Source organism: Rhipicephalus microplus, chromosome 2 (genome assembly GCF_043290135.1).
Source record: "Rhipicephalus microplus isolate Deutch F79 chromosome 2, USDA_Rmic, whole genome shotgun sequence".
Lineage (NCBI taxonomy): Eukaryota > Metazoa > Arthropoda > Arachnida > Ixodida > Ixodidae > Rhipicephalus > Rhipicephalus microplus.
This window is the reverse complement of record NC_134701.1, coordinates 31,625,138-31,648,934: the sequence shown is the minus strand read 5'-3', so window position 1 is coordinate 31,648,934 and position 23,797 is coordinate 31,625,138. Positions and strand designations below refer to the sequence as shown.

Here is a 23,797-nt window from a genome sequence, read left to right as displayed (position 1 = left end):
ACCCTTCTCCTTCTATTGCACGCGGAGAGTGAGAGAAAAAAAAAAGCTGTCTCGTAGTGTGGTTCTCTCGTGCGCCGGTGCCACGCTTTCCTCTTTCCTGTCCCTGCCACGTAACCCTTTTCCTTTCAAGGACGCGCGCGAAGAGAGCAAAAAAGAAAAGGAAACTGCCGTGGAGTGTTGGTTTATCTCAAATGCCGATCTGCTTCTCTCCGCGTGGAGACGCTCTTCCTTTCTTGTCACGTGCTGGCCACACTGCGGCTTTGGCGTGGAGGGTAGTAGCGGCTATGCAGTCGTCGTCGTCGTCTTCGAGTGTCGGTGCTGGGCATTGCCGCGCGCAACTTTTCTTGCCAGAATTGTGGAGCCGAAGTAGACATTCTTTGCAAGCTGCGTGCGAAATCGATTGACTCACTACAAGGCAATTGTGTGCAGACATGCATCACCGTTTACTTCAATTAATGGCGGATGTCCTGTGATTTGTGAATAATTGTAAGTCTTCTGGAACTTCCCCCTTGTGCGTTAGCTCAATCCACATGCGCCACTGCATGGGGAGCCTTCCATTTACTTAGATTTCATTAATTCAAACTTCTTTTAATTCTAACAAATTTTGGGGCCCCTTCGAGTTCAAATTATTGAGATTTGACTCCAGGTGTAAACTAGCCGACATCAGGAAGTATAACATGGAAAGCATTGAGCTCGCTGTAAAAAGCCGCAGAAGCGTAAAAGCTGCGAAGGCAGACTTGTGCATTGGCAAAAATCGGAGGTGTGCATTTAGAAACAAGGAAGGCAATGTCATAAACAATATGGAAAGGATAGTCGACACGGCGGAGGAGTTCTACAGATAGCTGTACAGAAGTCAAACCAGCCAAGATGATATTGTGAGAAACTATAATAGTCCAGGAGAATTCGACATCCTACCAGTAACGACAGGGGAAGTAAGGAAAGCCCTAGAAGGAATGCAAAGAGGCAAAGCCGCTGGTAAGGATAAAGTAACAACGGACCTCCTGAAAGATGGTAGAGAAATTGTGTTAGAAAAATTAGCCACCTTATATACAAAGTGTCTCTTGACGGGAAGGGCACCATAATCTTGGAAGAACACCAGTATCGTCTTAGTCTATAAGAAAGGAGACATCAAGGACTTGAAAAATTACATGCTGATCAGCTTGCTCTCCATTCTCTACGAAACATTTACAAACATAATAGCTAATAGAATTAAGACGATATTAGAGTTCAATCAGCCATAGGACCAAGCAGGATTCCCTACCGGCTACTCCACAATAGACCACATTCATACTATCAATCGGGTAATTGAGAAATGCGCTGAGTACAACCAACCGCTATACATAGCTTTCATAGATTACTAGAAGGCGTTTGACTCAGTTGAGACATTAGCAGTAATTCAGGCACTAGGGAACCATGGCACCGAAGAACCCTACACAGACTTAGCGGAAGAATTCTACAGTGGATCCTCAGCCACCATAGTTCTCCATAAATAAAACAACAGAATCCCTATAAAGAAGAGTGTAAGGCAGGGAAACACGATCTCTTCAATGCTATTCACCGCGTGTTTACAGGAGGTTCTCAGAACCGTAGATGGGAAAGAGTTGGGGATAAGACTTAATGTAGAGTATCTTAGTAACCTGCGACTCGCTGATGACATATCCTTGATAAGTAACTCAGGGGACGAATTACAGCTCACAATTGCTGAACTGGACAGGTAATCCAGAAGAGTAGGTCTGAAAATTAATATGCACAAAACTAATGTAATGTGCAACAGTCTCGGCAGAAAACAGCACTTTGCAATTGGCGGAGAGACGCTGGAAGTTGTAAAGAAATATGTCTACTTAGGACGGATAGTAACCGCAAAGCCGAACCATGAGAGTGAAATAACTAGGAGAATAAGGATGAGGTGGATCACATTCGGCAGGCATTTTCAAATCGTGAATGGTAATCTGCCATTGACCCTCAAGAGGAAGATATATAGCAGCTGCATCTTGCCAGTGATTATCTACAGAGCAGAATCCTGGAGGTCTGCAAAGAGCGTTCAGCTTAAATTGAAGACGACGCAGCGAGCGATGCAAAGGAAAATGATAGGTGTAACATTAGGAGACAAGAAGAGAGTAGATTGGGTCAGTAAATAAACTGGGGTTAAGGATATCATCGTTGAAATCAAGAAAAAAAAAATGGACATGGGCCGAGTACGTAGCGTAACCGCTGGTCATTAAAGGTAACTTACTGAATTAGGTAACGCCATGGTTTAGCAAGCCATTCGCAACCCTCTGCTGTGCGTAAAGTTAACCTTCATGCTTGGTGTCACACAAGAACTGCAGCCGATCCTGGTCGAGCTCCAGAGTGGTACACCGATGTTTCCATTTCTCAGAACATCGCTGGAAACGGTTCTACGATCCCTAATGAGCAGAATTTTAAAGAAAGAGGTGATGATGACAGCGAACAGTCCATTGAAGTTAATGAGGATAGATATAGAGCAGCCTGCAAACATTTTTCCGGGGCCCAAGATAGACCTTGGCTTTCCTACAAAAAAGAATGCGCCTATAAAGGCCCTAAAACTTTCCAACTTTTTTATCTTTCAATTCAGTAGTGACTGCGCCTCATTTTTGAAGAATTGTGCCAAAATAATTTTAAGGTTGCCGCTAAAGTTCCAGCTGACGAGGGGGTCTTCATCTTTAGATCTTGCGTGCATGCTGATTCCAGAGCTTGAAGAAAGGGGTTTGACTGATGCCTTCGAAGTGTTAATGGAACATCAGTGGATCACTGGAACAGAAGCTGATCGGGCAATGCAGGCCTACAAGCGTGTATGTTCCTTGGCATCCACACAAACATCATTGAAAAGTCTTGATAGGAGCACGGATCGGCTGGATGCCCTTTGGGTGCAAATTTGTGGTACAAACAATGAACTGCTCACTTTTGACAAAATAATCCTCACCCTTTCGCTCAGAAACGCATCTGTCGAGCGGGGATTTTTTTATCAACAAAGATTGCCTGGTAGAAAATCAAAAGGAACAATCTCCGGTTTCCCAACGAATCATTTTCAACGCCGTGCCATCAGGTGGAGGAGCTGGACGAGTAATGCAACATTCTAGGCTGATGTGTATTAACAAGGTTTTGTGGCATATGTGCAGCAGAGTCATTGCAACCCCTCAGTGATGCTACATGCGCACGAAGGCAATAAACACGGTTTGAAGAATCGCCGTTTGAGTACCATGCAACCTTATGCATTTGCGATAGTTGTACTATTTTTTAACTTTTGCTGGGCACTTAAGTCGAACATATTGTCATGGAACTACGCAAAAGTGTGACATTAAAAAAGCAAACTGTTGTTTCTCTTTAATTATGTGTTGTTTTTTCTAAGAAATCTGTGTGCACTTACTTCGTAACCTTGTACTACAAACAGGTGGATGAGAATGTTTGCCATTTCAACCGTTTTTGTTTCTTCGGTGTCTCTTGCACTATTAACCTTTTAACAGTCCATTTCCCCCCAAGTTTGTTCCGAAAACGTGTATTGTTTTTTTATTGCTAGATTAGAATCTTTGATAAATTTATTTACATATGGTTTATGCTTACTCCCTTCTTATTACCAAGCATACTGTCAGCACATAGCTGGCATAATTTTGTTCTGTCGTACACTGTCCTAGCAGCTGCATTGGTTCTTGTGCTAACTTCTCTGCCTCTCTCCTGTTCCAGCCCACGATGTGCATGTGAATGGCTCTCTTCTAACTCCCCTCTCACTCACACTTCCACTAACTCACAAAACGGCATCCTGTGTGCACCTTGGCAAGGGCTGGTTTTGGAGTGACATCTAATGACTTGCTTACTGTGCTATGAATTCAGTGAGTAATTCTCTTTTCCTTATTGATTTAAGCCTAATTGCTCTGTATTTCATGCTGCTGTGTGGTGTGCACAAATCCTCAGTCCATGGGTGCTTACAAGCAAGAAGTCACAATGAATGCAGCTGCTTTGTGGTACTCAACTATGGGTCTCTTGGTATATGTCAACCAGTAGAAGTAGTAGGGTTTATAGAAGCCATGTTATGTGAAGGGATGTCCTGTGGTTTTCAAGAGTGCTAACCACACCTGTTAAGAGTGCTCACCAGCTTCAAAGCAACGCAGATTTAACCTTTTTGTGTCCCTAGATAGCAGCACTTACACTATACCAAAAGGAGGGAAGTTGGAGTACACCCTAGGCTTATAAATGTCACCAGGACATGAAGGTTTTAATCGTTCCACGTGTGAAAAGTGGTGCTGCTCAAAGCTTGTCTGTGAATACTTCAAAACACAGTGAACACTCTGCATTTCCACCAGCTAAGCTGTAGCAAATATGGTGGAGGGGCTTTAGCTTTGTTATGCACATGCCGTGCCAGGGGGTGTAAGCCATTCCCTCCAAATTCTCAGTTTTATTACACCATTCCCATAGTAACCCAAACAGTGGGTAATGACCTGTCTTCACAGTTATCTGCTTCTTATTATGACAGGCTATCAGACGTGTTTAGCAGTGTTTAGCAGCTGGTTTGGGAAAGGTACGGTGCACAGTTGTACTAAGGTGACCATTTGAATAAACTTTCCACTGTGCGTAGAAGTTACTCCCCACTACCAATCACAGCACATCGTTCTAGTTCGTGATGAAGCACTGCACGAGCAGGGCTTACTCGAAAGCCCCACATACTCTGCTGTGAAGAGCGGGCACAGCAGCGTTGGAGTAAGGCGTAATATGTGTGTTGTCATTAAACATCCGGAATGAAATTTCATTGAATAGTATCTACAACCTACTGTTTTTATTAATCTTTTTACGCAGGGCCATCTCACCACTATTCGGAATTGACTATGCCTTAAAAAGCAGCTTTTATTATATTTTTATGCTCTTTTTTTTTTCCCGAGTGCAGCCTAGGCTGTTTTATCTTTAAGGGGAGATGCGAGTCGACGAAGTTTTTTTTTCTGAAGTTGTATATTTTTCATTTTTATTTGCTTTCACAAGTTTATTTCACTCCTTTCATGACAAAAAAAATGAATATTGTAATTAAACTCAAAGTTGGTTAAAACCACTTTTCAAGAGCTCATGGTGGCAACGAAAAACTAAAAAGAGCTCATTTTCTAAAGTTCGCTGGAATTTCTTACCTGGCTACTTGTATTGCGTTTCACATGAGGAGTTCACTAAATCCACATGCTCAAAGTAAGCATGAGTGCCAAGCTGTCGTGAAAGAAGAAGTAATCTTTAAAAAATTATATATTTTATATAAATGAGGTTCCCCTTACATCATTAAAATGCATCTTTTTCAAGATCAATTTTTGGGCAACTTTCTTTAGTTTAAACACCATGTTCTTGGTATTTCTGATAGGCCGATAGGCCGATTGGGACAAAATTTTGTCCACTTATTTTTTAATGTACTAAGGGTTCAAATATGTTCTTTAAAATTTGATGTCACTTGTATAACTATTGCAAACCTATAACGAACAATTAGTATGGGGCGAGAATTCTAGCGGTAACTCCTGAGCGGTAAGCGGTAACTCCTGTGTACTGACCTCCTTTCCCGGTTCGCCTTTTCAGAGCTGTACAAGCTTGTTCGTCTCAAAGGTGGCAGAGGGGACATGATGAATGATCGAGTGCGAGCCAAGATCCAGAGTATGATCCTGCGCATCGGTGAGCACCTATTACGCTTATTGCATGCAAGAGGAATTTCTAAGCATTCCTCCATATTGCTGGGAGTTGCGTCTTGAAATGGCTTAGGGTGGTTATCGCAAAACCTTCACATAGGTTATCGATGCTTGAAAAAGCTTTCCCAAAGTGATTTCTTCACTTCTCTTCACATAATGAATGTACACATTACAAAGGTCTCGGTGAAACATACGAAAAAAAAGAAATGTTTGGCAGTTCCGCTACTGTGAAACCTGAAGAAGTGCGAAGCACAGGTAGCACGAGCACCTAGTTATTCTCATTTGTTGACTTTATGCATCCCTGATTGCCTAAGTGTCAATGGTGCCAATACTGTTTGAGGCAAGTTTGTTAGGAAGATTTGGAAACTTTGTGCGCAACATGTGCACTACTTCTTGCTGATCTTTATCGACTTCCTGCTGAGTCAGTTGAGATTGCGTGATCCATCAAGTTGTTTCTCCCACCATGTGCAGCAGCTAACGAAGCACGGGGGGAGGGCATTCGTGCACCTATTCGGGGGCAAGGTGGTGGCACACTATTTTGTTAGCCTCGGAATAGTGACAGATTTTTAAACATTTTTAGCAATTTTAGGTAATTATGGCCATTGCTTATGTTCATTATGGTATTTTAGACCTTGTTTATTCATTTTAAACTGATTTTGAGCATTGCTAGTTTTTTTTTTATAACCTGTATTGAGTGCTTTACTGCGAGCGTGATCATGCCACATGAGATGCATGGATGGATGGCAGACCAAGCCCCTTAACAGCTCCGCACTTAAAACAAAGGGGGTCTTGCTACACTGTCTGTAACTGGGGAGTGTTTAGGGCATCATCTTTTATGGGTTCAGCTAATTAATGTAGTTTAAGAATAATAAAACACACTGAAAATGAAGACAAAAATGAAGGCACTCTTTCACATAGCGCTACCGTCAACAGTCTTATTTTGCAATTTCAAGGCTACTTATTGGACCGAAAAATATGAGCACATCGGCAGGGCAGTAGAACAAGGTGGTTACTACTCACCAAAATGGATGCCAATAAAATCAATTTTTTTTTCTTGTCAAACAAAGGAAAGCAACCACACTTCTTACAATGCACTACTTAGAAACTAGCTGCCACTTTTCTAACATTGTAATGATGTTCACACAGCCATTCACTTAGGCAACAACTGGTTTAACCGAAATAGCTCTGGCCACATGATAGCGGCACGCAATGCACCACACACTAGCGCAATCAGCAAGCTTGTTTTCGTGCTTTGTTTAGCACCCCTGATTATCATTTGAATTTGCATTTCTCAATGTGATCCTGCACAGCCTTTCCAGCTTATTTGCAAGGTTATACTGTACTTATATTCCACAGATGCTTTTCTGTATATAGAAATGCTGTGCACTCTTGAATTGTCGAATATAGCTAATTGAGACACGAGTGAAAACAGCTCTAAAAAGCCTGCTCAGGTGATGACGTGGGACTGAGGTGCTAACAACTAAATGTGTTTGTTTCTTCAGTCAGCATATACCGGGTGTCTCAGCTACCTTTAGCCAAGCATTAAAAATTACAATATTAGAGGCAGGAGAGTGTAAAGTTGAGGGCTTGTTTTCTTTGTTAGACTCAATAATAGTGAGAACGAGACATTAATGATGGGAAAGAGTAGGAGATGCTATTAAAAGTAATTATTAAAAATAAAAGGAACAAAATAAAAAAAATGTCTGTAGTGCACAACTTAGCTCTCAGCAATATGCTACTGATTTTACTTGCCTGCCTTCATTCACTATCATAGATAGCCGGTACTAAGTGGATATACTTCACCACTACTAGAATGAAACAGAAAATCGAATGCGTACTCGGTTTGTGCAGAGGCAATGAGGTGATCAAGGCCATGAATTTTGTCTCCTTCAAAAGGAAGGACGAAAATCGAGGGGAGGCCGCTCTTGTGTTTTTATTTATTTGAAGAGTCCTTACAAGCGCCGTTATAGGCATTGCGTAAGGAGAGCATCACAAAAAAAAAAATGATCACACATAGTGAGTACATATCATACAGGATGAAATGGACAGAAGTACGCACATAGCTTCATAGCTATGTGATAAGCTTTTGAAGTGAGACGTGATGGGTCGCCATTCATATTTTCAGGACACCACTTACCCGTCAAAGTAACATGGCAAACATGCACGTCTCTATAAACATAAGGTTGCGGCAACATTGAGCGGCAGTGCATGCGCTGGCAGAGGAAGGTATGCTCGTGTTGCCCTTACTACGAAAAAAATCTCAGTGCGGGGTAGCTTCGCGATACAGGAGGAAAGAGAAATTTATGATGCTCTCCTCTTAAAAAAAAAATGTCGGGCATGTGTGCAGTTCTTTGCTGACTCTTTCTGACAGAGAGCTTGATTATCTGCAAAGAAATTGATACCACAGGCATTTCAGTCTACGGATTTTTGGATTTGATGCGAGTACACGGTGGCCATCTCTCTGACCATACAGACAGATTCCACCAGACATACATAATGAAAATGCGGGGGCACTGCCGTTGGGAGTTTAGTTTCACGTGGTAGGCAAAAGTCGCCGTGCCTGCCGCAGTTGCCACTGAGTTTTCGCTGCTGCGTGCGCTGTTTGTCGTCATGCAAAGAAGAAAAAAACGGTGTACCGACAAGCTGTCACGGTTATTTGCATGGGAAGGCACAAGAAAGATAGGTTAGGTTTTTTTTTATGTTTACAAAAACTATCGCTGAAAGATTTTCTGTGTGAGAACTTGCCTTCAATGACGGCTCGCCAGTTATGCTTTGGAGCGGCTTACCTAGTGAAAAGGATGAGCTCTGTCAAGCACTGTCAGTGTAATGTGCCACATTGCATTTTTTGTAATAAGCCTTGTGTGGAGATGGACATAGCATGCATGTTTATCTCAAAGCACATTAACGATGTCAGTAACGTTACCATATGTGGATATGCAAAGAATTTTTCATGGTTGCTATTGGGAGGGGGGGGGGGGGGTGATTTAACTGCAGAAGTCTTAGATGCGTCAAAAGTATGTCTTTATACTCGCGTGACTAGAGGTGTCACTTGGTCATGAAGGATGCGTTTCTTTCTGCGCGTGAACACAATCTGTTGAAACAGCAGTGAACGATAGTATCGACTTAGAGTATGCTTTCCCTGTTTAAGGCTATGGTGACACACTTAACACAAGTGTGTCAGGCAGGGCTGTTCTGGTTGCATTGGGCGTCACGACATTTTCATGTCCGTGAGAATTCACACAGAAACAGTTATCAAGAAACTTGGCGAGTGTGCTCACGGTCTGTACGCATTTCGCGGCCTCGACTTGAGCACACGAATTCAGCCATAGACCGGACAGGTGCATAAGCGCATTGTCCCCGGCATGTAGTTGAAGCATTATCGCAAGTGTATTGAGAATGAGTGTCGCCAAGACGCTCTGGTCGTTTGCATCAATAACTTCTTCGGCACTTACGCGATAATTTACCGTAATGGTTCGCAGCTATGTTTTTGCACTGCACATTTGCATATCGCACCCAGAGCTTTTTGCTGAACTGGGTCTGTCATTCTTGCGTTAGTCAGCAAATTAAAATGTATGTACACAAAAGGCGTAGACTGCCGCTTTGGCGCTGACGTTTCGTGCATGTCATCACCGTTCAGATACCTCATGTTTTTATAAGGTCCTCATAGCTAGAGCTATATGTCAACAAGGCTCATATGTTCACTGCAACTTCCCTTGTTGCGACCGTCGCTTGTCGACATATGGGATGGGTCTCTACGCTCCGTGCTCGGAGGCAGCTTTTGCACCTGTTGCACCATTTATCACGTGATCATAGAGGTTGGTAGAGCGCTTTTGGCCGGAACGGCTGGGTCGAGCCTACGCGCTGCGATGTTGCTGCAGCAAACCAACATACGATATCGATGGCGCCTGCCTTTGTTTACAAGCATGGAATGGGTCTATACATTTGAATGTTGTATGTACTAATAAAGTTTACTTGAAAGCTAGTGTGGTGCCATGTTTTTTATTCTGCTAGTAATCATGACCTATTATTCGGGACACCAGCTAGTCCAAATACCTTATTTTTTACATGAAATTGTTTATTCACGCATTTTATTTCACGCACTTGTTTTGCAATTTTGAAGCTCCAAAAAGGGAGTGCCCAAATTATGTGGAGATTTCATGAAAGCATCCAAAATAATGCCTGTGGCTTATACAAAAGTAAAAGAAGAAAATAAAGCACTAACAAAGTGTGCTTAATAATTAAACAGAATTAGCACATACTTTAACCAGCCAGATCTGGTCATGTACGGTCTAGTTGGAATCACTGGTTGAGAGCTCGGATTGGGAATCATCATCGCAACAGCTGTAACCACCTCCCAAAGCGCATCGTCCTAGGTCCGTTCCATAGAGCACATTGAAATGCTCCATTTTCTTAGAGCTCTTCTCCACAATGCTGGGAACAAGCAGGTCCCATTTACGGCATTTCCGGAGGACCTTAGCTTTCGCACATATTCGAAAAGTCCTTCTTCAACTGAAAGAATATGAATTAGCAGTGCACATTCCTGTGCTTTCTCCCATGCCAAACATCGCACGTTAAAGAACTTCACGCTGAAGTGCTTGGCAGTGGTATGGTTCCCGTTTTTCTGGCAAACTTTATAACAGCAAGCTTGCATTCCACTGTTTATAAGATTAATGTAGCCCATCACAAAGGAAAAGTAAAAACAAGTCAGGTGAATGGTGAAACCTAAATTTCTGAAATCAACTAAGGGTGCGTTGCAGTGCAGATGCAGAGAATGAGGGAAACAGTCTGTATGACAAGCCCTTCTGATGCAAGAAATAGTCCATGCCTTGTCGCGAGCATGCATTCTCACGGAAGAAGAGATAGACGGAGGCAAACACTCGAGCTGTTCTGACGTCCCGTTAACAGGTTTAGATGTATGGGTATATTATTCCATGTAGTTTGATAAAAAGGAATTCATACTTCGCACTTGCAGCCTGTTTTATGTATGACCGCACTCGCCTGCTCGGCGAGTTGGCTTGGGCAGATCGGGAAGCGCAAAATATACAAGTAAATATTTTTTTTAGTAAAGCTGGCTAAGTATTAGAGCTGAGGAAGTTACGCCAGGGCACAAATTACCGTAAAAACTGGAATATCGATCGAAAGTTTTTTTTTATAAAAGCGCAATTAAAAGTCGACACTCGTCTTGTATATCAGTCGTAGGCAGAAAAAGAAAATGTGGAAATCGCGCAACAAGGCAGCTGAAGTCAAAAGCCTTTAATGCCATCGTGAGCATCAGCAGCAGCGCCGTGGGGCAAGGCTAGGCTAGGCCTACAGTGTTCTAGCAACGTCATTTTGCCTTGGTTATCTGCTGTCAGTCTGTTGTTTTCTTTGTTCTATTTTCTTCTGAAATGAGTGGTGGTCGACAGCAGTTTATGATAGGCTTTAAGGAAAAGCTATCGAGTATGCCGAAGCACATGGCAACCTGGCGGTACAATAAGAATTCAGTGCATCTGAATAAAGCGTCCAATGCTAAAGGAGCCAAGAGCAGCGCATCTCATCTTTCAGCTACAAAAAAAAAAAAAACATTGTTTCGTGGACAGAGAGCAGTGCACCCCGAACTTTAAACTCTATTTGCCAAATTTCTTCGGGAGCCACGTGCAAGGTCGATTTCCGTAACAGTGGAGTGCATCTGTGTGAAAACTCTCGAGATAGTGCACTACTCTGGGCTCACGAGTGTGCAGTCCAAGGGATCGTCATCGTAGGCACGCTGGTTTATGAAGCGGAAAGCCTTTGTGCTGAGGCAGCATACTTTCGTTTTTCAGGAAATGCTGCATCAGTAACACATTGCATAGAATGGAGGACGAACTCTGGGACGTTACTAGTGAAAAACAGACATTGTCAGACTCAAGTTTGGATGAGTCCTAGTGACAGTACTTCGTGGCTCTCTGGTGTTTAACTATATAGGATTAGTGTCCAAATAAAAAAAAAATCACCGTATATCCACGGAATGAATGATGATGAGTGGGGCGAAGCTTCCGTACATCCGTCCGTGCTTCCATTCATGCGTCCATCCATACATGGTATAACTATCATTTAAAACGCACGAAAAACAGACATAAAGAGAGGAAAAGCGCTTTCTCGCAACTAAACTGTTTATTAGAAAGGGCGGAATATATATACAGGCAACTGAAAAACACGACTCATGCATGTGCAGGCAAAAAAGTACATCAGTGGCACATCAAGAACACATGGTAAAAGAAAACAGATTATCTCGGAACATACTCAAGAAAACCGAACTCTTTATCGTGCAGCAAAACAGAAGGCTGGCTGACGCATTGATCACCTCTTTTTCTTATGTGAAACGCTTCTGTCAACTCGCGAGTTAATTTATTATTTGACCAAAAAACCACTTCAGTATCCTGAAAAAGAGGGTGACAACCGCACTCTCTGCAATGTCACCCTCTTTTTCAGGATACTGAAGTGGTTTTTCGGTCAAATAATAAATTAACTCACGAGTTGACAGAAGCGTTTCACATAAGAAAAAGAGGTGATCAATGCGTCAGCCAGCCTTCTGTTTTGCTGCACGATAAAGAGTTCGGTTTTCTTGAGTATGTTCCGAGATAATCTGTTTTCTTTTACCATGTGTTCTTGATGTGCCACTGATGTACTTTTTTGCCTGCACATGCATGAGTCATGTTTTTCAGTTGCCTGTATATATATTCCGCCCTTTCTAATAAACAGTTTAGTTGCGAGAAAGCGCTTGTCCTCTCTTTATGTCTGTTTTTCGTGCGCTTTAAATGATAGTTATACCATGCATATCCAACTAGCCCAACTTTCGATTCTGTTGCAATCCATCCATACGTGTGCCCGTTCATGCGTCCATTCGTCCATTTAGCGAACACTTTGAGTATCGCCATCTCGCTTCTTTTCATCATATCGTATTTACTCGCATAATTTGTGCCCTCGCATAATTTTGGCAGCTTTGAAAACAAAACAAATATTTATTTGCATATTTTGCACTCCCCGACCCACCCGTGTCAGTCGCTGGCGCGTGCACAAAAAGACTTTACAATGCTTCGCACGGGTGCGCACCTTGCTGAGCTGACAAGTGCAGTCAAACGGGCTATGGGTACAGAGTCTATTCTTCCGAGGCCTTCTCCTGAACTAGGGTCCCTAGAATACCGTGCACGAACACTCAAACCTGGCTGCTGATGGGTCGGCGGAACTGCTCGAGCGTTTGCCTTCCTCTATTTCTCCATCTCTACCACCTCAAGTATGCACGCTCGTGTCATGGCACGAACAACTTTCTGCTTCGGAGGCGTGCAAGCGCCGAGCTCCAAGACCTGTCGCACCAACCGTTCCCCTCGTTCTCTGCATCCGCGCTGCAATGCACGCTTGGTCGATTTCCGAAGTTTAGGTTTCGCTATTCGGCCGACGCGTTATCATGTTTTTCTTGCGATGTGCTACAGTCATTATATATGCAGTGAAATTGAAGCTCGTTGTTGTGAATTTTGCAGAAGAAAATGGGAACCGTGCCACTGCAAAGAACTTCAAGATGACCTACTTCAACGTGTGACGATCAGCGCGATTGGTACACAATAAAGCAGAGGAGTGTACGCTTTCTAATGCAAGTTTTCTGCCACTGAAGAAGGCCTTTTCAATTATGTGCGAATGCTTAAGTTACCCAGTACCGCCACGTCATGAGGCCAAGTCTCTCACACTACTGTTGCGAAGAGCGTCAAGAAAAAGGGGCATACGAATGCACTCGACAAAACCGAAGAGGATGCACTTTGGGAGGGCAATGGCAACAGCCGCGACGATGACTCCCAATCGAACTTCGCGATCAATTCATCTTACTAGATCGAGCATGACTGGATCTGACTGGTTAAAGTACGTGCTAAATCTTCTAAATTAACAAGCATATTTCATTTCTGCTCCGATTTTTTAGACGTATATATTGCGTGCGTTGGGATTGTGACAAAATATTTTGTACGCCCTCGCAGAATCCCCGCGTAATTTGCGCACCCCTTTCTCGGGGCCCCGAAATCGTGATAAAAAGTGCGCACATTATGTGAGTAAATACAGTATATTCATCATATAAAAGTACCGCCATCCAGCGGACAAGCGAAGTACTAAACAAGAGTATATACCACATTTCTGCTGTCAGCACCTTGTTAACTCTGAGAGCGTGATTACGATGCCGTTCTACATTTTTCATTACACAAGGACATGCAGATATGTGCCCAAGGTCGGGTATGTGCCACAGGTTACGCACTACAACAACGGGGGACGCACAAGCCATGCCATAAGGAGCTTTGTTCCTAAAAAGAACATTCCCACAGTGCAGCTGGTTCTGTCGCGCATTTACCAACGTAATGGTGCACCGCCATACTTCGATATTTTTTAAAGTTTCTTTTTTTGGAGAGTCAAAGTATGGGGGGTCGACCTATATTTAAGTCCAACTTAATTCCAGTTTTTACGTTATGTTAGTAAATATGGTATATTCCTACCCTCGTGAAGCTTTGTTTTCTAGTGTCTAGCTATGCGATCAAAGCAAGTTCAAGGTTTTAATGAGTAGTTTTTGCTTCATTGTTCCTGGAAACAATACTAATTGATTTTGATTAACTTCAGAACTGATTCACATATCTTAAAATTGCTAAACTACTTGCATATTTGGAATCAGTTAAGAAAACTAAGGAAATTTTGGCTGTTTCAATAAATCTAGGATAGGTTTTAACCTTTACTCACTTCCCCGTTAACTATGCCAACATATGAGTGTGGTATATTATCTTAAGAAAATATAGAAGGTGAAAACGTCTTTAAGGTAAGTAATTCCCCCCGAAAGGGTGTAGCATCGTGGTGTTCTGTCCCCTACGTGGGTGCAGCCAGTGGTTGTGACAGCCCCACATTAGGGGGTCCTGTCAGTAACTCCTCAGTACCAAATGAAGTTCATTGTATGCCTGTCCTCCCAAATCTGTCTTGTCTCTCTCCCGTGGAAGGTGCTCCCTGTTCGAGCGTCATCTGTCTTGCACTGCCACAAACGTGACCCATCGCCTTCTATTTGTCTGGTTGCGCACATCATCACAGATGTGCAGCACTAAAGCAGCAACAAATCTATGAATTGAACATTGTGCCCATCTTCGTTCATTTTAAACATTCAGGTCAGTTGTGGAGTTTTCAAACTAATTTAGTCAACAATGCTGGGTGTTTGTATACAGGATTGTGGGAGTGATTTATTTTTGATGCTGAAAAAATAAGCATCACAAAAACAACGGGTATTATGACAAGTGGTAATGGAATGTTCGTCGCCCGCAACATATGATTGCTTGAGCTCGCAAGACTTATGATAGCCTCGACTAATCACGTGGGGTGAGGATAAATGTTCTATTACAAAAGCCATTGTATGTTCTGCACAGTGACACAAAAAGACAAGAGTGCTTTTGCTGCTCTATTTTCAATTCTAAGAAATCCCTCTTTAGCTGCTCTGGTTGTTTTGGTGCAGGCCTGTTCCTGGTGACGGCTGTTCTGCTGGTGTCATGCACCTATGTCTGCCACATCTACGAATTCCGCAATCAGCCCATTTGGGAGAGAAGTCTGCGCAAGTATATTGCGTGAGAACTGCATTGTCTTTTTTGGGTGGAGAAGCAATGTGATAAGATCTGGGCTTGGGAAGATGCAATTGCTGGTGTATTTTAGGTAGTGATATCTTTTATCATGAAATCCGCATGTAGATGTTCATTTGACAGAAAAATAAAAAACGACAACAAAGGTTCAGGCTGTGTGTTGGACAAGGCTACTAAAAAAAAAAGAACAAGAGACTGACTCCTGAAAAAATATCAGTAAAAAAAAACACTGCTGCATCGATTATTTCGCATCCTCGAACAAGCGATGCTGTGCGCCGAGGAGGGATTCGCCGATAAGAAAATTTCATCTTGAGGAGCATCAAATATAGGCCAATAATATTGAATGTCGAGTTGTATATTAGATTCCCCGAGGGCACAATGTCAATTGTTTATTGAAGAGCTGATAACCAGCGGTTATCCTGCTTATGCACCGCATGCCTGTCCCATGTGCACTGTTTGTTCTTTATCTCTGCTATGATATCTTTAACACCCATTTGTCCCTGACCTAGGCTGCTCTCTTGTCTATTAAAGGGCCCCTTAACCACCTAGTGGTCAGAATTCAGTTGTGGTGTGGAAGTTGTGCCCATGTTGATCGATATGTGGGGTTTAACATCTCAAACCACCATATGATTATGACAGACGCCGTAGTGGAAGGCTCCAGAAATTTCGACCACCTGGGGTTATTTAACGTGCACCCAACTCTGAGCACACGGGCCTGCAACATTTCCGCCTCCATCGAAAATGCAGCCGCCGCTGCCGGAATTCAATCCCGCGACCTGCAGGTCACCAGCCAAGTACCTTAGCCACTAGACCACCGCGGCGGGGCAAGTTGTGCCCATGTGTACAACGAACACGAAGTAGGGAGAATTTTTCAATACGATGCTGTTACAGCAGTGTTTTTTAAAAGCCTTTGATTATCAAAATGCAGACATCACTCCTTTTGCTCTTTCCTGGGCTACTCTTTGCTGGTATCATCTCTCAAAGCCGCTTTGCCCTCTAGCCGAGCGTCCCTCCCAATCTCATGCTGCATACATCACCGCCAACGCACTGCTCAAAACACCATGTGCGTCTGGTTGCCGCTACTTCATTCCTCTGTCAACACTTCGTCAACTGCGTACTTGTTGGCAAACCGCTGCTGCCGTACTGACCCGTGCTTATACGAATTGTGTCAATATTGTCCCTGTGTTGCGTGCTTGCCTTGAAAGGATCGCCAACATACCGGTTCCGTACAGCGACATGCCGTGCCAGAGCACCTCTGCACGAGATAAGGAGCTGCCGCCACCGCCTTCTCCAGATCATAGCGACGATATGGGTTGGCATATACGTTTAGTGATGTTTGCCCACTCACTGTTACCCGTCCCACAGTAATGGCATTTTCTGTGAAGGCACAACACGACGAACAACAGCAAGCAGCATGGACAGCTGTTTGCAGACTAACTGTAAGTCATCGTCTCTTGCTCGACCAATCAAAGCAAATTTGTGCTGCGCGTAGGGGATTCCTCGTCTCAACATCACGTGGAGGCCCGGAAGACCTAGAAAGGAGGAGAAATCGCTATTTGGAATTTCTGGTGCGTCGGCGGCTCCTAGAGCTGCGGCATGTAGAATTGATCGTGACAGCATTTTCCACATGCTGCGTGCATTTATTTGAAATGTTTAAAAAAAATGTCGAAGGTGGTTTAAGGGCTCTTCAATGTTCCATCGCTTGCTGTGTCATCGACAGTTTAAGTTGAACCCTCTTTGTAAGCCTCCAGGTTTCTGTTGTGTAGGTAAGTACTGGTAAGATGAAACTGTTATATACCTTCTTCTTGAGAGATAGTGGTAGACTACCAGTCATGATTTGCGAATGCTTGCCCGATGCACTCCACCCCATCCTTATTCTTCTAGTTATTTCGCTCTCATGGTTCAGCTCCGAGGTTATTACCTGTCCTAAGTAGACATTGCCCTCTACAACTTCCCAGGTCTCGGAACCTATCGCAAATTGCTGTTCTCTGCCAAGACTGTTCCACATAACTTTGATTTTATGCATATAAATTTTCTGACCTACTCTCTTGCTTTCCATGTCCATGTCAGTAATTGTGAGTTGCAATTCATCCCACGAGTTCATCAGTGTATTGTCATCACTGAATAACAGGTTACTAGGGTACTCCCCATTGACCTACCCTATTGACTTTCGCAGCCAATGATCTGCCGTACGGTCGGAAAGGCTACAAGCACTCTGACCGGCGAATCGCCGGCCGTCTACAAAATGTTTATTTTTTACATTGTTTCATAAATGGCGGCACAGTATCTTGTATTTGCCTTTTGCTTGCTATATTAGCCGCTAGATGGACATAGTTGTACATGCTTCTTGCCTGCTTGTAATTTTTTCTTAAGCGGCTAAAGGTGTAATATCATGGCTTTTTCGAAGCATCTCGTCATGGAAAAAATGTGGTGTCGCGGCCTCGTCAATGCGCCTACAAGCCGCCAAATGGGTTGTTTTCTTCACTACATCCTAGCAAACAACATTAAGCAGAATCTATCAAGACTATGCTTAGTTTGTAAGGCACAGGGCAAAAAGTTTGAGAGCCGATAAGAGTGGGGAAAATGTGAAGTTGCTAGTAATTTGAAGCACATGTAACTTGGTATGTGGGGTTTAACGTCCCAAAACCACCTTATGGTTATAAGAGACGCGGCACATTTAAATTCAGATAAAGTGTGTAATAATGCTAATACTATAAAGTCTTACTGTGTTGATCGGGTATTTTTATTTTTTATATTTTCATATCTATAGTAACCATTTTCAGCGGTCTAACCTCAAGAAAAACAAATAATTTTCTGTCTCTCACTAGAGCTTTTGTGGAGCTGGAGTTCAGTACTTTGGCGTGTCATCCCTCAAGGGTTATGACAGCGTGTGCTTGACATGAATGATGGACACCTGAAGTGGCCATAGTCCCCTTAAAAAGCGTTCTTTTCAGTAGCGCGAAATTGGGTCCAAAAGATGCAATACGATATTTTCACTTAAGCTTTCAGCTATGCATGCGATATCAAGGAATTGTATTGTTATACCAAGTAAGGCTTGACGTAGTCCATGAGGAGCACTAGTGTTGCCATTTCGAAGGTCCACGCGTTCGCTGTGCACTCTAAAAACTTGATGCATGCGCTGTGTTGGAGATCCTTGTGGTCACTTGGATGACTAAAGACTCCTGGAACACTGATGCACGTACAACACGACTGGCTTGTACGAATGGACCTCCAAAATGGCGTAACGATTATGTTGCCGCTTTGTGGATATAACTGCTCCAGGTAACAAGGCACTTTTCCTACAGTCTTCTTGCAGTGAGAGTACAGCACGTAGAATGGTATACGAGCCATCTGTAGTGCACGTGCTAGTGATCGCAACTGTGCCCTTAAGTCATGCGCTGTGTTGGAGATCCGTATGGTCACTTGGATGACTAAAGACTCCTGGAACACTGATGCACGTACAACACGACTGGCTTGTACGAATGGACCTCCAAAATGGCGTAACGATTATGTTGCCGCTTTGTGGATATAACTGCTCCAGGTAACAAGGCACTTTTCGTACAGTCTTCTTGCAGTGAGAGTACAGCACGTAGAATGGTATATGAGCCATTTGTAGTGCACGCGCTAGTGATCGCAACTGTGCCCTTAAGTCAAATTTCACAATGGCTGCTCTAGTGACACACCCTTGCGTTCTTTCATGCTCGTGGAAGACAGGCGCCGTTCCTTTCTGCTTGAGTAGCAATCCATGGCAGGCCTGGCACTCCAGGTGCGGATGTTGCATGTGCCCTCCGTGCAATAGAAATAAGTTGGCCCTTTTTCTCTCTGTCAGCTGCCTTCGTCGTCTCTGCTTGCGCACTTTTATTGACGTGTAAAACATACTATGCGCGGTGGGGTGTTATTGATTCGGACATTACAAAAAACATGACGGCGTCGACAAAAACAAATCGAGAATGTCTATATAGTTTTCGCTTACAAATCGTCTTAGGCGAATGCATGAGGTACCCTAACATAAAGTACCATAACATACCGGGGATTCCAACCAGTGACTCCTCGCTCCTCAGCCAGCTGCGCAAGCCAACACAGCCAGTCGACATGCTTGTCCCGGCGATATAATGGCGAGCTATTCATATGCATCATTTAGCGCTCGCAGTACGCAGACCTCAACACAGCTTGAGCTTATTTCTATCACCAACGCTTTCACATATTCTTTCGCTCAAGGAAAAGTGGCCCCCTTCTGAATCACTTATGATGTAGAATAGAGAGAAAAAAATAATAACAAACGTGGGGCACACAAAGTGTTAGACGCCACCGCGTGGCAGAAAACGCAGAAGGTTCATTTGACGTGTCGCAGTTTAAAAGAATAAAAGAAAAAGAAAAATCAAGCAGCGTCGGTTTCTGCATTGCGGACATGTTTAGCAGGCTTCTCAAATACAAACACGTAACAACTACGAGAGTTGTTAGTTCACACTTGTCCTGTGTCGTCTGTGTTCTTTTCGAGCATCTTTCTTTGTGCTGCAGCGGTGTGCTGACAGTATCGAGCCGCTTCTCGTTTTTTGTGCGATATTCTAATTCATAGCTTTGCGCTAGTCGTGAGACTGTGACTTTTTTTTACTTTTTTCATTGCTTTCCATATACAACGTGTGAGGTCTCGATCTAGAGAGCACCACGCTCTTGGAGTGATTGGACACAGCAGACACGGTCGGAATGAACGAAAACAACACGCATTTATTTAACTACTTTTAGAACAACGATATCATCTGCCGAATTATTATAACATTAAGTGTGATCTACACGCTAAGACAGCCTTACACGAACAACATTACAGGGGGCGTTAGCACCTCTGCGAATGTTGTTCTAAAAATGAAACGAAGTTTGTTAAAGCTTGGAGTCCACCTTTGTACGCACTTTCTCACACTTTCGCAGAAGCCCGAATGAAGGATACCTCTATATCTGGGCAACCTGGTGCATAGTATGAAAGCACTGTGAGAATGCTCCTTCTCCAGCACAGATAGGCCTCAAAGAGAGGGAATAAAGTGTTGGTGGCTTTATGAGGCTGTCTTCATGTTACGCCCAGCAATGTAATCTATTGTGAAGAAAAAGAATCTCTCTTTCTCTTTGGTGTTGTCTTCGGGGAATACATTCGGGACAGTATGATCTTCACTATTGGGTTATACGTTGCAGCGCTTCTCTGCCATGCCTACTGACAATCACATAGGTGAACTTGGCATGTTATTTTATAAAGTACAATTTTTTAATGCAAATTATCACTGAACAAGTTGTTCCAAAATGCTGAAATGCATGACATCATTTTCGCATCATCAAGTAAAAGAGGGAGGGCTCCTCAGATGATTGGCTTTATGAGATTTGTAATGAATCACAATAATTTTAGCTCTTCACAAGATCCGCAAAATGACTATTCTGGTCCTTGAATGTCTATGCAACTTGCTTGTCCAGTGTATTTATTTATTAAAGATACTTTCAAGGCCTGAAGGCACTACAGAAAGAAGTGGGGAAAACAATAATTTACAAGTGTATTAGAAAAAAAAGTTGCAGGGCATCTTGTACGGCGAGCTTGAAACGTTTTTCGTCTATTATGCAGGCGATGGATGCGGGAAGGTGGTTCCAGGCGGTGCTTGTACTAGGAACAAATGATTCATTGCACAATCTAGTGCGACAGGATGGTAGACCCACCTTATAGTGATGATCGGTCCTCGGTGATATGAAACTAGTTCGATGAAATAGGGCGTCCTTCAAATGGCTGTTAAAATGATAGATTTTGTGAAAGAGGTTAAGGCGAGACAATTTGCGGCGCAACGAAAAGTCAGGCAAGTTTAAAGTGTTTTTCATGGATGTGACACTGGAATGACGTGAATAATTCGATAAGATGAAATGCGCTGCGCCATTTTGAATGGCTTCGAGAGTTTCAAAGAGAATGGCATAAGTTGTGTCCCATATGGCACATGCGTACTCTAATTTTGATCTTACCAATGTTTTGTAGAGTGTGAGCTTGATTGACGATGGGGCAGAGGAAAAGTTTCGACGCAGGTAACCAAGCATGCGGTTAGTATTGTTATTTACATATTCTACGTGCACATTCCATGAATGATTAGAACATATATAAACACCAAGATATTTATAATGTTCAACAGATGGTAATGGAATGTTATTGAGGAAGTATGTACGCGAACAATGAGTAGTAGTGCGGCATGAAACTCGCATGCTTTTACATTTAGTTATGTTAAGTGTCATGAACCATTTATTACACCATTTGAATACTGCATCTAGATCGCGTTGGAGGTTAAGAACTCCAGAATGTGAAGTTAGCTGCTCCAAATCTCTCACGTATAAACGTACCTGGTCCTAAGTGCTCCAGAATAGATAATTTTGATGCTCCAAAGTACTCCAAAATGAAAAATTGCTCCAATTCAGAAGACCACGGTAGCATGACTGCCTTTGTAGTGATGCGATAACCCCAAGTCCTGCAAGCATGTAGAGTGTCCGTTTTTATTTACGGTTAAAGAACTGCCTGCTCCCTGCTGCCACGTTGTAAATGTGCATGCTTTCCTCTTCTTCTAAACCGAACAGGCGGCATAGTTATCTAAAGTAAAGATTTGTAAGTGTAAACATCTGTGGGGGAGAGAAATGGAATTTTGAAGTGTGCTGGGGCTGTGGTTGTCTACAGCTGTCATGCCAACGTGGAGACGGCACAGAGCTCTGTGCCAGAGCTTCCTGCGCGTGCATGTGAACCGGATGCTCGGCCAAGCCTGGCAATGCTGCAGCTCCACCTGGTGGCATTTCTCGGCTCCTGCCTGGCGCTAGCTTCCTGGGTGCTCACGTCGGCCACGGCCACCACGTGGAGCCACTTTTGGCACAGGCAAGCATACACTATGTCAGCTGTGCGGTTCTTGCACAGCCAGGGATTCCTTTTGAGCTCACCCTTCGCACCGAAAAAAATTACAGCAAAACTATTTTAATACAGCTCTTAGATTAACTGTTTGCAATGTTGAAACAAACCTTGTCTTGAAATAAGTTTGTGTATCACAATATGATCCAATACCCTCTGCAACTGCTAGTAGTGAGCAATCAAATCGCTGCACAGTTTTGTACATTTTAGACAGAGCTTATCTGAAACAGGAAGAACAGAAAGGTGCGAGCAATCAAGCTGTACACGCTTCTCCTATACTAGTTGAACTTAATAAAGTTTGCGTTCATGGTTCACATGCAAGTTGGCTTGTTTTGGGTCATGTGAATTCAGTACAATATAAATATATTGTGCATCCCAGAAACATTGGTAGTATCAAAATTTTTCCGTTTATTAAAATTAATTTCCACCGTGCATTTATTACAAATATTTGTTTGCCACTGAGATGATTGGCAGTAGATGGTCCCTCGCGATATGGTAGACATGCTTGATGCCAGCATACAGGCCAGGGCAAAATTGCCTCAACAGCTGCCACCACGTTTACAAAGTTGTGTTCATTGCCACTGCCGCTACAATAAGAAGAATGTGTGGCCTGCTGTGTTGCGTCTGGAAGCGTGAACGGCCGTGCTGAAGCAGAGTGACGCCAGGTCAGGGCATGAGGGGAACTAGGCCCAAGACACCACTTCGGCGTCACGCAACAGACTGCACTTTCTTTTTGATGTAGCAGCCGTGCCATTGCATTCTGCTGAGTAGAACTGCTGTCTACAAAGAACTGCAATCTCTATTGATGCAATTGTCAGTGGTGACAAAACAGTCGTTTCTGAGGGCTAACACAACTACTATATTGGATTTAGAGCTTCTCATGCAATTGCTGCCGATGGCATTGTTGACTTCGCTGCTCAGCTTCACTAGGCTGCTAACATTTCTTTGGTTTTCTCGAGCTGTACATTAAAAGGAGCACTGGCCCAAAATTTTGAAGGTGAGTTAATGAGCGCGATAGATTTATTTACAGACATACAAAACATCTATGAAATATCAAGTGCAAATATAGCTTAGAACATACTTTAAATCAACTTCAAAGTGTATGCCGCACGAGTGAGCAATATGCGGAGTCTGGGGCTAGCTTCCAAGGTGCTCACGTCGGCCGTGGCCGACGTGAGCACCTAGCGCAGGGGCAATGTAAACAAAACTACATCACGAGTTGGTGTTGGCTGGTTGCTGGCACGCGCCTTACGTCTGCACTACCTGCGATTTCCTTCTTTGTGCCTATGGTTTTGCATGTGCTCGCTGTCAGTGTGGTGCCACGTCACAGTTCTGTGTGGTCAGCTGTGTTTACCTTGCCCTTGGAACTGCTCCTGCCTAGCTCAGTGCTTTTTGAACCCGAAGCTAAGACTGGGTGCTCTAAAGACGTCTCTAAATAAGTAACCGTCATGCACACACAAATCAGGCTTTCAGCCGTGATAAGTGGGTCTTACTGTGGTGCTCCCAGCTACAGTCAAATTAACGTGTTTGATACCATTAAACTGCACATATGCCTGGCAGTGCACTTAAACCAGTATTCTATGTTAACCAGGGCTTTTATAAATTATGAAGGGTTATGAGGTTTTACT

The 23,797-nt window shown here is 43.3% G+C and overlaps 1 protein-coding gene across 1 annotated transcript in view; it reads left to right on the top strand.

Moving 5' to 3' along the window:
- Positions 1-23,797, top strand: part of smo (smoothened, frizzled class receptor) — a 206,322-nt gene that overhangs the window by 140,991 nt on the left and 41,534 nt on the right. The window contains exons 7-9 of the mRNA XM_037420254.2: positions 5,557-5,649; positions 15,145-15,253; positions 21,948-22,139. Coding sequence (XP_037276151.2) covers positions 5,557-5,649; positions 15,145-15,253; positions 21,948-22,139 — 394 coding nt within the window. The remainder of the gene's footprint in view (positions 1-5,556; positions 5,650-15,144; positions 15,254-21,947; positions 22,140-23,797) is intronic.